Below are 14106 nucleotides of genomic sequence, written 5' to 3' on the forward strand. Positions count from 1 at the left end.
TTAAAGATTTGCATATGATTAAAATTTCTATTTTGTACCCATTTTACTGAAATAAATGCTTGAACACTAAACAGAGTTGAAACAAGGTGAAGGGGAAGGAAATACACATAAGGGAAGAAAAACTGGTAAAGAACTGGATTTCTACATATTGCTAATAACTAAGATTATATGAGTCTTGAAAGCAAAATTACATTATATATAAAATATATGCTTAATTTACTTTCTTTTTGGAAGTAAACTGTTTTAATATATTAAGTTTGGATAATAAGAGTTAATTTATAAAAAACAATAACTTATTTTTCAGAAAATATTTGTTCAAATAATAGTTTCACAAAAAACAAACAGCCTCAGAGGGAAGCCCACTGACTGGCCGTGGTCAGCAGGGCCCAGTGAGCTTCAGGGGACAGACACGGCTGGAATCGCTTCCTTACCATTTGACGTAGGCATATAGGGTCTGCACATGCTACAATCAAAACCAATGTCTGCTACATTTTCCACTTCCTCTTCAGTACTTAAGTTTTGACAAACTGCATGCATCCATCTAAAAAGACCATATTTGTACATTTAAAAAAAAAGAAATGTACTGAGTGTGGTTTCCTTTTAAAAATTACAACAGAGTTGACAGTCTCCAAACTCAAAACCCTAAGCCTCACATGCTCCTCCTATCTAGGCAATTTTACCCTTTCTCCTGACCAGTCCTATTCACCCAAAAACTTTTCAGAGCTGAGAAGGAAAGAAAAAGGAATGAGAACAAGTACTAGGAAGGAAGCACAATCACATTATATGAGGAAGATGGGATAACTGTGTTATGTTCATATACTGACTATTTCAGAGACAGCAAGGAAGCCAGTCAGGGCAAGCAGAGAGGAATTCGAAGAGTGCAAATGGTGTGGTAGGTACGTGCTCCATGTGACGTGTCTACTGTGGAGTAGACACAGCTCATGTGAGTGATGGTGAATGGTAAGGGGAAATACAAGGAGGTATCCTGCCTTAGAACAAAGAACTGGTAGGCAGAGTCCTGAGAATCCTGCCCTACTGATGAAATAGACTACATTACTAATATTACACATACAGTGCTTAACTGTGAACAGAGCACAACAATACACCATGGAAACCAAAGAAAACATTCATGATTGTGAAGCTGCACATATACTACTTGGTAGGGTGGGAGCTGGTATCTGATACCTAGATATTCTGTATCTAGAGCTTGAAGAAAAAGTAGTTTAAGGAACACAGAATGTGTGAGACCCTTTGTAGAATCTAATAAAAGATTCAGAAACCTTCCATAGAAAAATACATATACGCAGGCAATAATTCTGCATCTAATTTCAAGGGATTCATAAACTGTCAAAAAGCCCCAAGTTAAAAATCCTTAGTCTAGAATTGAGAATTCAAAACAGAAAACTTCTGTAAATTTCTAGTCTGGAAAGCAAAAGTCTTGTTTCTTAAATTTAAGATGGAAGAAAGTCATTTTCCAATCTCCTTTTGCTACATTTAAGAGAGAAAAGTTTGCAAAAGATGAAAAAAACAGCACAATACCTATCACATTGTCTACATTGCAGAATAAGATCTTCTTCTCTATAGTTTCGATAGCAGACCGGGCAGGAAGATAAGCTTGCACAGGGAGCACACTGTGTATAATTGTTTTGCCATTCACATCTTAGACCTGCAGATGTTGCTCCACAGTGTCTGCACCAAACACACCTGAAATCCAATACCCCCCACAAGTCTCAATTTTATTTACTTAGTTACTTGGTTACTGTAATTCAAGAAGCTACACATGAACAGAATAGGGGAAAATTATTTAATGCATATTTGAAAATGTTTCTAATCTGATTAGTGATATCCATCATAGTAAACATGTATTATGCAATTAAGCAGATGTGGCTAATTTTTAAAAACTAAAGTAACGTGGGAAAGTTCTGAACTTGAAAGACTAACAAGGGAAACGTAAATCCTAGAGTACCATTTGCACTTCCAGCCTCCTTTGGGAACTGTCTGCAATGGAGGGTCTAGGCAGTAGGTGTGATAACTTATGTCACAATCATCACACAGCAGGAGTCTTCCTGGGTCAGTCGCCTTCCCACAGGCCTCACATACAGTGCACTCAAGACACCTCCAACCTTTGCTAAGAACCACTTTAGTGATCTGTAAAAGAAACAACCAATCCATGTGATTTATACATTAACCTACACCTCATTTTGCATGATCAAACAAACCATATAAATGAATATGGTGCTTATGTACCTAGAAGCAGAAAAGAGGCAAGCAACCAACATTTACTGAGCACCAATAGTGGCTAATACTGGAGTGGGTACACCCATATACTTTTAGAAGTCCACTTACTGGACAGAAAAATGGAAAGTGGTACATATTTTAATGCCTTTTTTAAGTCCATCCATATAACTACTTTGTGCTATATATTTTATGTGCACTTTATAGATGTGGTGACTGGATTTTAAAGAAATCAAGTAAATTGCCCCATTATTCTTAATACAGGATTTGAAAATGTACTGACATTCTTTCCATCTACAACATTTTATGAATCATGCTTCTGAAATTTGTGCACATTGCATAGGGACTTGCATATTAAAATCAATATAAAAACATAAAAAGTAAAACATGAGTTCTCAAGGATATGTTATGGTCTTGGAGGATTTCAGGCTACGAAGCTAGAACTTGTGAAGCTCACACTCACTCCTCTGTTTACTCTCCTCAGCCTGAAGTGTGTAAGTTAGTAGGAAAGTTTGAGAATCTCTATACTTCTGATAAATTCCTCAAAGAAGACACAAAATGTAATATTAAGAATTTGGAACCAACTTAAAGATCTCAAGAGACTAGAGTCTACAGATAGAAAGGACCGCAAAGTGTCTGTGTTATAATGAAATAGTAAGCAATCACGATACAGAATAAAAATTCAGATCATGAGAAATAAGAAAGTCTAAAAGCTACCTGAGAGGAAAATAAAAGACTTAAGTAAAGGAACAACTATCAGAATGGGATCAAACTTTGCAACTCTAGATGCTAAGTAGAGTAATAATTTCTGGTTCTACAGGACAAAATTTTTCAAGGTACAACTCTTAACCTAGCTAAACAAGCAATTAAAAGTGAAAGCAGAATACCTTTTAGACATATAAGGACTCAAAACTCAGCTCCCACATTCTCATGAAGTTACTTGGAGATATGAGGACCAAAATGAGATTGTATCCCAATAAAAAGGAAGATGTGGGATCCAGAAAGCAAGGAACTCAACAAAGGACACCAGCCCAGAGAAGTATGAGGATGAGAGCTGAGCAACAGACCTAGAAGCTACTAGAGCACAGATTAGAAGAGGGAAAGGAGAGGGCGGGAAGGGGTGGGACGCTTCCCAGAAACCAGGTACTCGCCACAATATCTGACATGATGGTGCTTCTACAATAGGTAAAAGCAAACAACAAGAACTAATGGAGAATCATGAATCATTATTTCCTTGTTGCAACTAAAAGCTCCATGAACAAAAAAAGAAAGTCACAGTACACTATTTACATCTCCAGTGAACATTTACTGAGTCAAACCATTACTGCTTATTAACTAAATGTACTAAAACAGTGTGTTGGGAGGATGCTAGGAGGAGGCAGGGGTGTACTCTTTTAAGAGTTAACTCAGTATTTATCTACTCATAGCAGAAAGTCAATGAAATCTAACATGGATAAACCAGTAGCACTAGCACATTATTTAGAGCTATAGAGTTAACTATAAGAAGGAGGACCTAAAAGGATCAAAAGTGGTTGCCTGTGGGGAAGAGGACTCAGATATGGAAGCAGAGTAAGACAAGACAGGAGTTGGTCAGTCATATAAGGCTTTTACAGTCATTTGATTTTTAAGCATGTATATTCATTACCTTGATTAGCCTACCAATTCTTTTAAATTAGTCTTAGATCATCAAATTATAATTATTTATGCAAATGGAGGAAAGAGCCTAGGGTAGGGAGAGCAGGGTGGCTTAGGGCAAGAGCCAACAAACTCTTTCTGTAAAAGGTCAGACAGTAAATATTCCAGATTTTGCAGGGCATCTGGTCTGTTGGAACTACGCAACTGTGCGACCGTAGTGTGAAGCTCAGTGTAGATATGTTAACAAAAGAGGATGGCAGTGTTCCAATAAAAGTTTATTTAGAAAAACAGGCAACGGGCTAGATTTGGCCAGTGTGCTGCAGTTTACCAATCCCTAGCTTAGAGGAAAGGTAAAATGAAGATAAAGTGGGAGACACATCCAAGGTATCTAGCAGCAGAAAATTTTTTTTAATATATCTCCATTCCTACTACGTTTTCCTATTTCACAGATAACCTATCCTGTGGTCCCTTACAGCCAAAATATCAAGTTACTCAGTTTATATTCACTCTTCAACACACTACAATCTGGTCACTACGCCTACCCCCACTGAAACTGCCCAGGTCAGTCAGTCAAAATCTGTTTACTCCCAAATCTCGTTGACATGTTAGTGTGTGTTATTCTACTTCTCTGCAGTTCTTCAACATTTGAACAATTTTTCCCCCATTAAAATTCCCTTTTAGCATACATTTCAGGGTTCTACTATCAACTCTTTTTTCTCCGACTGTACTGCTTTAGTCTTTATTTTCAAGAGCTCTTTCAAGTAATGGATTATCCAGGGTTCTACCCATGGTACCAAGTCCAAAGTTGCAACAGACATGTTTTATAGTCTATAACGAATAGCTGCTTCAACCATGATGGAGTAAGTGGGATGAGATCTTTTTCCCATCATAAAATACTAGAAAACTGGGGAAAACATATGAAACACTTGTTTTCAGATACTGCACAACAGGTAGTACAGGACTGTGATTTCTGAGAGGAGGGAACCAAGCGAAGAGCATCCTACGATATTCCACCTGCAGATATTTTCCAGAATGCTTCTCAGGGAGGGAGAACCCCAGCAGAGCACAACGGTCTCCCTGAGGTTAGGACACAGGATGGAGTTCAGGGAGGTTGAGGCAGTTGGAATGTGCAGGACAGAGTACTAGAAAGGATGAAGCAATAAATAGTAAGAACTCCAGAAATCTATAAAGGATTTCCCTGAAGTCTTTGGCTGAATACCAAGCAGCACATCTGGGAGGCCAAACCAGTACCCACAATCAGAGCAAAGAAAAACTATTGGGAATTTGTAAACTGAATAATCAGAGCTCGCACAATGCTGGAAGACATTTGAATTGCAACCAGTCAGTGTGAAAAGACACTGGTGAATTTGGGGCCAAAGGGGAGCAGCGGGGAGACTCCAGTAGAGATCTCATACAGGCCGTGCCTCAAGCATAGATTAAGCTAGCGCTAGAACAGGGTGGTCTGGGGAACCCCAGCAGGTCCGTGAGGTTAAAACTACTTTCATAATAATACTAAGATGTCATTTGTCTTTTTTCACTTTAATTCACCCACAGTGATGTTTTGCAAAGGCTACGCAATACGTAAAACACCACTACATTGACATCATACAAGCTGTGCTTATATATTTTTGTTTTAAAATATCCTCAGTTTTAATTTCTAAAATGGTCAATATTCAATAATTATTATCCTCATAAAGAAAAACTCTATGGGGTCCTCAATAATTTTTAAGAGTGTTAACGTTTAAGAACAAAAAGTTTGAGACTAGCTATCTCGGACTGAAGGCTCTCCAGACTTACCCCAGAAAGCTTAAAAAGAAGCTGCAAAAGGTTCAAACTTATCCACAAATAACTACCTGCCAAACAAAAACTCAATACTTTTAAAGGAACAAAAATCCAGACTCCCAACAATATACTATCACGATGCACCGTGTCAACATTCAATCAAAAATTACTGGATGTAAAAAAAGAAAACAACAGGAAAACCTATCCTAATGAGGAGAAAGATTGATTAGTACAATGAGAAATGTCAGAGGTAATAGAATTAGTAGACAATTATACATACAAGGACTTGAAAGAGAAAAACATAATGGAGAAAAAATTGAAACTACAAGATAACTATAAACTATAAAATGAAACTGAGATCAAAAAATACAATTATCTGAGTTAAAACTCCACTGGATAGACTTCAAAATAAATTAGATACTGCATAATAATAGTGAGTTGGGGAATGTAATAGAAACTACACAAACTAAAGCACAGAGAGAAAAACAACTGAAAAAAAATAATCAACCAAGTGTCCATGATTTGGGGATAGTATCAAGTAATTTCGCGCGCACACACACAACTGAGATTTGGGGGGTAGGGAGAGGAAGAAAAAAAATTGAATAATAGCCAAAAGTGCTCCAAAATTGATTAAAAGTATCAACCCACTGACGCAAAAAGCCTAGAAAATGCCCTTTTGTATAGGGTGCGGGTTGAGAAAAGAGAATGTGGGGAGAGACCAGGGTGGGCTAATAAATTTTTTCCTAACTATTCTAGTTGTTCTCAACCTTTATAATCAACAGAAAGAAGGAATCAACTAAACCTTGTACCTTAGCAAATAATAGTATAAAGTATCTTTTAAATTAAATGCATACATTTTTATGTTTTACTTTTTCAAGACAGAAGCAGGATAATTACTACAATTTAAGATGACAGATTTATACAGGAGTTAATTTCTCGAGGTAATGCATTAAAGGTAATATTTAAAGTACTTAAATATTATCACATATATATAATAATCTTAAAAAACAATACTTGATTAATTATAAGAAGTGGAAGCAGCATGATACTACTCAAATCAAATCAAAATTCAATACATTCTTGTTAACTCATTTAAACAAATGTATTTACCTTAATACTGACACAGTATGGATGGTAACACTGACCACACTGAGAACAGGCAAGTAACCTTCCTTCTGCTCCTTGGCCAAAACTGCCACAAACTACACACATATCCTGAAATTAAGAATACATGAATATATTTTAAACTGTAGACTAAGCTAAGAAAGAATACACTAATATACTAATTTCATAATTTTTAAAAAATACCTTCTTAGCTAATAAAGCTCTAGAGCTAAATATTAGATGACTTCTGTGCATATGGGATAAAGCAGGAATGAGCAAGGAGGAATTCAAAAGTGGAAGACAATAATAATTTAGTTCAAACCTGATGCAAAGTGAATTTGTCACTACTAGAAAACAACACAACAGTATTGTGCATAGAGTTTTCTTCTTCATCCTTATTTGATGAAAGATCTGCAGCAGACACCTATAAAAAGCAAAATACATAAAACGTGAAGTTATATTTTTCACTTGTATTATACTTAACTGGAAAGCTTGAGAAGACTCATATTTAAAGTACAACTTTTCCCAGGATCTAGACTAACCATTCCAAATCAGATTATTATTGCCAAGAGACTAGCATAAAAGTGTAAGCCACGACATTTTTTATTCACCTGTTTCTTCAGAGCTACTAGTCCCAGAGCTCAGGAAGTAATGAGAAAGTATTAACCCACCTTTAGTAAAACTTGATTACCCACACATTCTAATCAAGAAACAAAATCTTACATTGTGTGTGTACACATATACATATACATAGAGGTACATGAGCAATCACTCTGTTTTAGGGACTCTGAAAGCCTGCTAGGGCAAATTGAGATGTGCTCTAAGTATAAAATACACACCAGATTTCAAAGACTTAGTAGCAAACAAAGGAAGGTAAATATAGCTCATAAATAATCATGTATATTTTATATATTACATGGTGAAATGGTAATATTTTGAATATATTGAACCAAAAGACATACTGCATTAAAGTTAAATTTTACCTGTTCCTCTCTCCTTTTTTAATGTAGCTACTAGGAAGTTTTTGATTGGATATGTGGTTCACATTATATTTCTTCTAGACAAGCACTGCTTGAGAATATTATTTTGAATAACTTATCAAAATTTCAGTATTAGCCAAAGGATTATCAACCAAAGATGTTCATTTCTGGACTTGGTTAAACCAAATTAAGTACCTACTGTTTTATTAATAATTATTTCCAGAGTGCTTATGATGAAAAAAACCTCTGAATTAGATGGTAAAAAAGAGAACAAGGAGGCCAATGTCAAAATTATAAAACATGATACTCTTCCCTGAAGAAGCTTACTGTCTAACCCAGAAGAACAGAGCTGAAACACAACAGGTTATGGTCGATATATAAAGTAAGAGAATTACTGTTTTTGAAGAATGACTGAAAGAAGAATAACTAAATAGAAGGAATATATTACAAGACAAATATTTTCCAATGTAACTAAGTTTAATGCGGTTTTAGTAGACGGTCCTACTGTTTTATGATAGAGCCAACAATGAGAACAATTTACAGTAATAAAAAGTCTAAAGACTACAAGAGAAAACTGTAAACAACCTAAACAGTCATCACTGGGGAAAGACTAATACTACGGCAAATTCAAACTTTGGAAAATTATGCAGTACTTCAAAAACAGCAAGGTGGAAACTTGTATGAATTTCCATGAAAAATATCACCAAGCTACATTGTTGAGTAGAAAAATAAGCTGTGGAATAATATGTAACGTAGAGCATTCTGGTATGAAAATACACAAAGCAATTATATGTAGTCTACTGGCATATATAACAAGTTGAATCATAAGAAATTGCTCTTTCGCAGACAAAAATGGTTGAATGTTGGCAATTTCATATAGATCAACCTAATACGTAAAGGCACCAAACTGGTAACAGGGAGAAAACCAGGACTTAAGGGGTAGCAGTGGTAGAGAAAATTCTGATCTACATATAATGTTTTAATGTTTTTAATACAGGAAATTTATTCATATATTATATGTGTATCTCAAAATCAGCTTTTTAAGATTTTAGCAAGTCAAACAAGATGATTCATAAAAGTAGAATGGTCATTCCATCAGGAATAATCAAGTGCCTACTAAGAGTGAAGTAACCAGTAATTCAACCAGAGGACTAATGATTCACTGAGAACATTATTAAAATACAAAACTGTGGCAATGGCTAAAATATAGATACCACAAGTATATTGAAACAAACAGTATGCATTTCTATCTCCCCATCTCCAACACAGAAAACAAAATAGCTTTTATAATTGGATGATAAATAGTGAGTAGCTAAAAGAAATGGTAAAAACATTATTCTTATTTTCAAAGGAAATTTTAACCAGAAAATGCTTTTGTTCAAAATGAAAAACAAGGTGGAATATAGCATCCTAGTATAAACCAGAAACAAAGTCTGTAGAAAAAGCTGCAATATCCCCTAGATTCAACCAGGGGAGGTGGGGGGTGGGGAGTGGAGAAGCATACTTAAATTATGTAAGTGCTGAAAAAAACTCAAGACTTTTTTTTAACAGATAATTGTACACAGAAGAAAAATGTTACCTAGCTTAGTGACCTATTATTTTCACTTTATGATTTGATAACCTTTAAACTGAAATAAAACCTACCTCAAGGGTGAAGAAGGCAATCTTTGAGAAAATATATGCTATTGTTGCCTGCATAGGTAGTAGTCTGATTTGTCCTAAAGGTGACAGAAGTTTTATTTTCCTGAACCACAGATATAAGCAAAACATCTAACTAAAACTTGATAAGTTAGGGATTTCCAAACAGAAACATAAAAAAGTAAACAGAAAAAGAAGCGCAAATTAACTTCAGTGAGAAGAAAGGAAATAATACAGATCGAAGTGGAAATCGGTGAAACAAAGACTAGAAAAAAATATTTTTTTAAATTAACGAAAGCAAAGGTTGGCTCAAGAAGATCAATAAAATTGATAAACCTCAAGAAAGACCAATGAGAAAAAGAGAGAAAACACAAATTATCAACATTAGGAATGAGAAAGACGACATCACAACACCTTCTACACATACTAAAAGGACAATAAAGAAATACTTACGATCAACTCTAGGTCAACAGATTTGTAAACTCACACACAATGGACAAACTCCTTCCAAGATAAATTCATGCAAGAACAAACAGATAACCTAAATAGCCCTAAACTTTATGGAAGAAATTCAATCTGTAGTTAAAAATCTTGTCACAAAAACAACTTCAGGCCAAAATGGCTTCACTAATGGTTCTATAAATAATAGAAGGAAGAAATACAACCAATACTACACAACTTTTCCAGAAAAATGAAGAGGAGAATATATTTCCCAACGCATTCTACGAAGCCAATGTTATGCTGTTACCTCAACCAAAGACATTATAAGAAAGTAAGACTATAGACCAATATCCCTCATGAACACAGACATGAAAAGCCTAAAATTTTTAGCAAACTGAATCCAACAATATGTAAAAAAGATAAAATATTATCGCCATGTAGAGTTTATCCCAGGAATGCAAGATTCCTTTTGCATACACAAAAGCCAGTCAATGTACTAGTTCACCATACGAACAAAAGCCATATGGTCATCTCTGTAAAGGCTGAAAAACCACTTGACAAAATCCAACATCTACTCCTGATTAAAAGAAAAAATCTCAGCCAACTATCACTAGGAAGAAGCTTCCTCAAACTGATTTAGCATGTCTATTAAAAAAACAAAACTAGAGTTAACACCATACTTAATGATGAAAGACTAAATCTACTAACAATGAAGTAGCAGAAAGAGAAATTAAGAATATCATCTCATCTACAATTGCAACAAAAAGCATAAAATACTCAGGAATAAATGTAACCAAAGAGGTGAAAGATCTGTGCACTGAAAACTACAAAAGATTGTTGAAAGTAAACCGAAGAAGACACAAAGAAATGGAAAGATATTCCGTGCTCTTAGATTGGAAGAATTAATGTAGTTAAAATGTCCATATTTCCTAAAGCAAGCTACAGATTCAATACAATCCCTATCAAAGTCGCAACAACATTTTTCACAGAAATAGAACAAAGAATCCTAAAATTTATATGGAACAACAAAAGACACTGAATAGCCAAGGCAATCCTGAGAAAAAAGAGCAGAGCTAGAGGTATCACACTCTGATTTCAAAATATACTACAAAGCTACAGCAACCAAAACAGCATGGTACTGGCACAAAAACAGATACAGATCAATGGAACAGAATCAAGAGCCCAGAAGTAAACCCACACATCTATGCACAGCTAACTTTCAACAAGGGAACCAAGAACATACAATGGAGAAAGGAAAGTCTCTTCAATAAATGGTTTGGGAAAACTGGACAGCCAATTGCAGAAGAATGAAAGTAGACCATTATCTTACACCATACACAAAAATTAACTCAAAATGGATTAAAGACTTGAATGTAAGGCCTAAAACCATGAAACTTCTAGAAGAAAACATAGGCAGTACGCTCTTCGACATCGGTCTTAGCAGCATATTTTCACAAGTACCATGGCTGCCTGGGCAAGGAAAACAATAGAAAAAATAGACAAATGGGACGACATCAAACTGCAAAGGTTCTGCAAAGCAAAGGAAACCATCAACAAAACGAAAAGACAACCTAACAATTTGGAGGAGATATTTGCAAGCCATATATGGGAAAAGGGGTTAATATCCAAAATATACAAAGAGCTCATACATCTCAACAACAAAAAGACTAACAACCCAATTAAAAAATGGGCAAAAGATCTGAACAGGCATTTCTACAAAGAAGATATAGAGATGGCCAACAGACATATGAAAAGATGTTCAACATCACTATCAGAGAAATGCAAATCAAAACTACAATGAGATATTACCACACACCTGACTGAATGGCTATAATTAATAAAAGAAGAAATAACAAGTGTTGGAGAGGATGTGGAGCAAAGGGAACTCTCATGCACTGGTGGGAGTGCAAACTCATGCAGCCACTATGGAAAACAGTATGAAGATTTCTCAGAAAATTAAGAATAGAACTAACATACAACCTAGCTATTCCACTGCTGGGTACTTATCCGAAGAACATGAAAACATGCATGTGTAAAGATATATGCACCCCTATGTTCATGGCAGCATTATTCACAATAGCCAAGACTTGGAAGCAATCCAGGTGCCCATCGAGGGATAAATGGATAAAGAAGATATGGTATATACACACAAAGGAATACTACTCAGCCATAAGAAATGATGAAATTTGTGACAACATGAATGGACCCTGAGGGTACTGTGCTAAGTGAAATAAGTCAGAGGCAGAAAGTCAACTACTGTTTGATCTCACTCATAGGTAGGAGATACAAACAACAACGAACAAACACACAGAGGCAGAGATTGGATTGGTGGTTACCAGAGGGGAAGGTGGTTACCAGGAGGGCGAAAGGGGTGATTAGGCACATGTATATGGTGACGGATTATAATTGATCTTTGAGTGGTGAACATGATGTAATTTACATAGAAATCAAAATATAATGATGTACACCTGAAAGTTATATACTGTTATAAACCAATTTTACCACAAACCAAATATAATAAATAAGGGGCTAGCCCCATGGCTGAGTGGTTGAGTTCACGCGCTCTGCTTCGGCGGCCCAGGGTTTCACTGGTTCGGATCCTGGGCTCGGACATGGCACCACTCATCAAGCCATGCTGAGGCAGCGTCCTGCATGCCACAACTAGAAGGACCCACAATTAAAAATACACAACTATGTACCAGGGGGCTTTGGGGAGAAAAAGGAAAAATAAAGTCTTTTAAAAATAAAGAAATAAATAAAAGACTAAATGCTTTCTCCCCAAGATCAAAAACAACACAAGTTATCTGACCTCATCACTTCTATCCAATACTGTACTGAAGGTTATAGCAAATGCAACAAAAAATAAAAATGAAAGGCCTCTAGATTTAAAAGAAAGAGAAAACTTTCTTTATTCGCAGACAACATGATCATATATGTAGCATTTTGGGATCATATTTGTAGCACCTGGTGGCCTACCAGTTAAGTTTGGTGCACTCTGCTTCTGCAGCCTGGGTTCGGATCCCAGGTGCAGACCTACACGACTTGTCTGCTAGTGGCCATGCTGTTGTGGCGGCTCACATCAAAGCCAAAAAAAAAAAGAAGAAGACTGGCAACAGATGTTAGCTCAGGGCAAATCTTCCTCAGGGAAAAAAAAAAGAGTAGTATTTTAGATACGAGGAACCAACAACCAAAATTTGAAATTAAGATAACACTACCATTTACCATAGCATAAAAAGTATAGAAGACTTAAGAGAGATATCTGAGAAACTGTGTGAAAGACCTGTATGTTGAAAACTAAAGAACATCACTGAGAGAATTTAAAGACCTAAAAAATGGAGTGATTCACATGTTTATGGCTTGAAAAATTCAGTATGGTTAAAACGTGAACTTTCCCCAAATTGATCTATTGTTTGAATGCAAACTCAGTCAAAATCCTAGCAGGCTTATTGTAGAAATTGACAAGCTAATTCATATAGAAATATGAAGGATTTAGAACAGCCAAAATAACTCTGACAAAAGTAGAAAATCAGAAGACAGTGTCTGATTTCAAGGGTAGTTACAAACTTTTTTTTTTTTTTTAAGGAAGATTAGCCCTGAGCTAACATCTGCTGCCAATCCTCCCCTTTTTGTGGAGGAAGACTGGCCCTGAGCTAATATCCATGCACATCTTCCTCTACTTTATATGTGGGATGCCTGCCACAGCATGGCTTGACAAGCAATCTGTAGGTCCACACCAGGATCCGAACCGGCAAACCTCGGATGCAGAAGCAGAGTGTGCGAACTTAACCGCTGCACCACAGGGTCAGCCCCTCAAGGGTAGTTACAGGGTAGAAGTAATCAAGATAGTGCAGTATTGGCCTAGAGACGGAAAAATGGATCGATGGTATAGCACAGAGATTCCAAAATTAGATCCACAAATATACAAATAACTAATTTTCAGGAATGACTCAAGGGCAATTCAGAGAAATGGTGCTAAAACAACTGGATATTCAGTATGGAAAAAACTAAACTTTGATCCATATTCATACCACACATAAAAATTAACTCAAATAGGATCACAGATCTCAATGCAAAACCTTAAACCATATACCTTCTAGAAGAAAACAGAATATATTTGTGACTCTGGGTTACACAAATATTTCTCTGACACCAAAAGGACAATAAACTGGACTTCAACAAAATTAAAACATCTGCTCTTCAAAAGACATACTTAAGAAAATAAAAACCAAAAAAAAATCCAAGAAAATATTTGCAAATTATATATACGATAAAGCATTTGTGTCCAGAATAC

General features: G+C 35.8%; 1 protein-coding gene across 14 annotated transcripts in view; it reads right to left on the bottom strand.

The window, feature by feature from the left end:
* KMT2C (lysine methyltransferase 2C) overlaps positions 1–14106 on the bottom strand; it is a 268830-nt gene that overhangs the window by 80248 nt on the left and 174476 nt on the right. For all 14 annotated transcript variants that reach the window (XM_044765689.2, XM_070516758.1, XM_044765692.2 and 11 more), the window contains 5 exons: positions 7079–7180; positions 6763–6867; positions 1967–2148; positions 1540–1704; positions 432–541 (listed from right to left, as the gene is read on the bottom strand). In XM_044765689.2, the coding sequence (XP_044621624.1) occupies positions 432–541; positions 1540–1704; positions 1967–2148; positions 6763–6867; positions 7079–7180 (664 nt within the window). The remainder of the gene's footprint in view (positions 1–431; positions 542–1539; positions 1705–1966; positions 2149–6762; positions 6868–7078; positions 7181–14106) is intronic.

Source organism: Equus asinus, chromosome 1 (assembly GCF_041296235.1).
Source record: "Equus asinus isolate D_3611 breed Donkey chromosome 1, EquAss-T2T_v2, whole genome shotgun sequence".
NCBI classification, from domain to species: domain Eukaryota; kingdom Metazoa; phylum Chordata; class Mammalia; order Perissodactyla; family Equidae; genus Equus; species Equus asinus.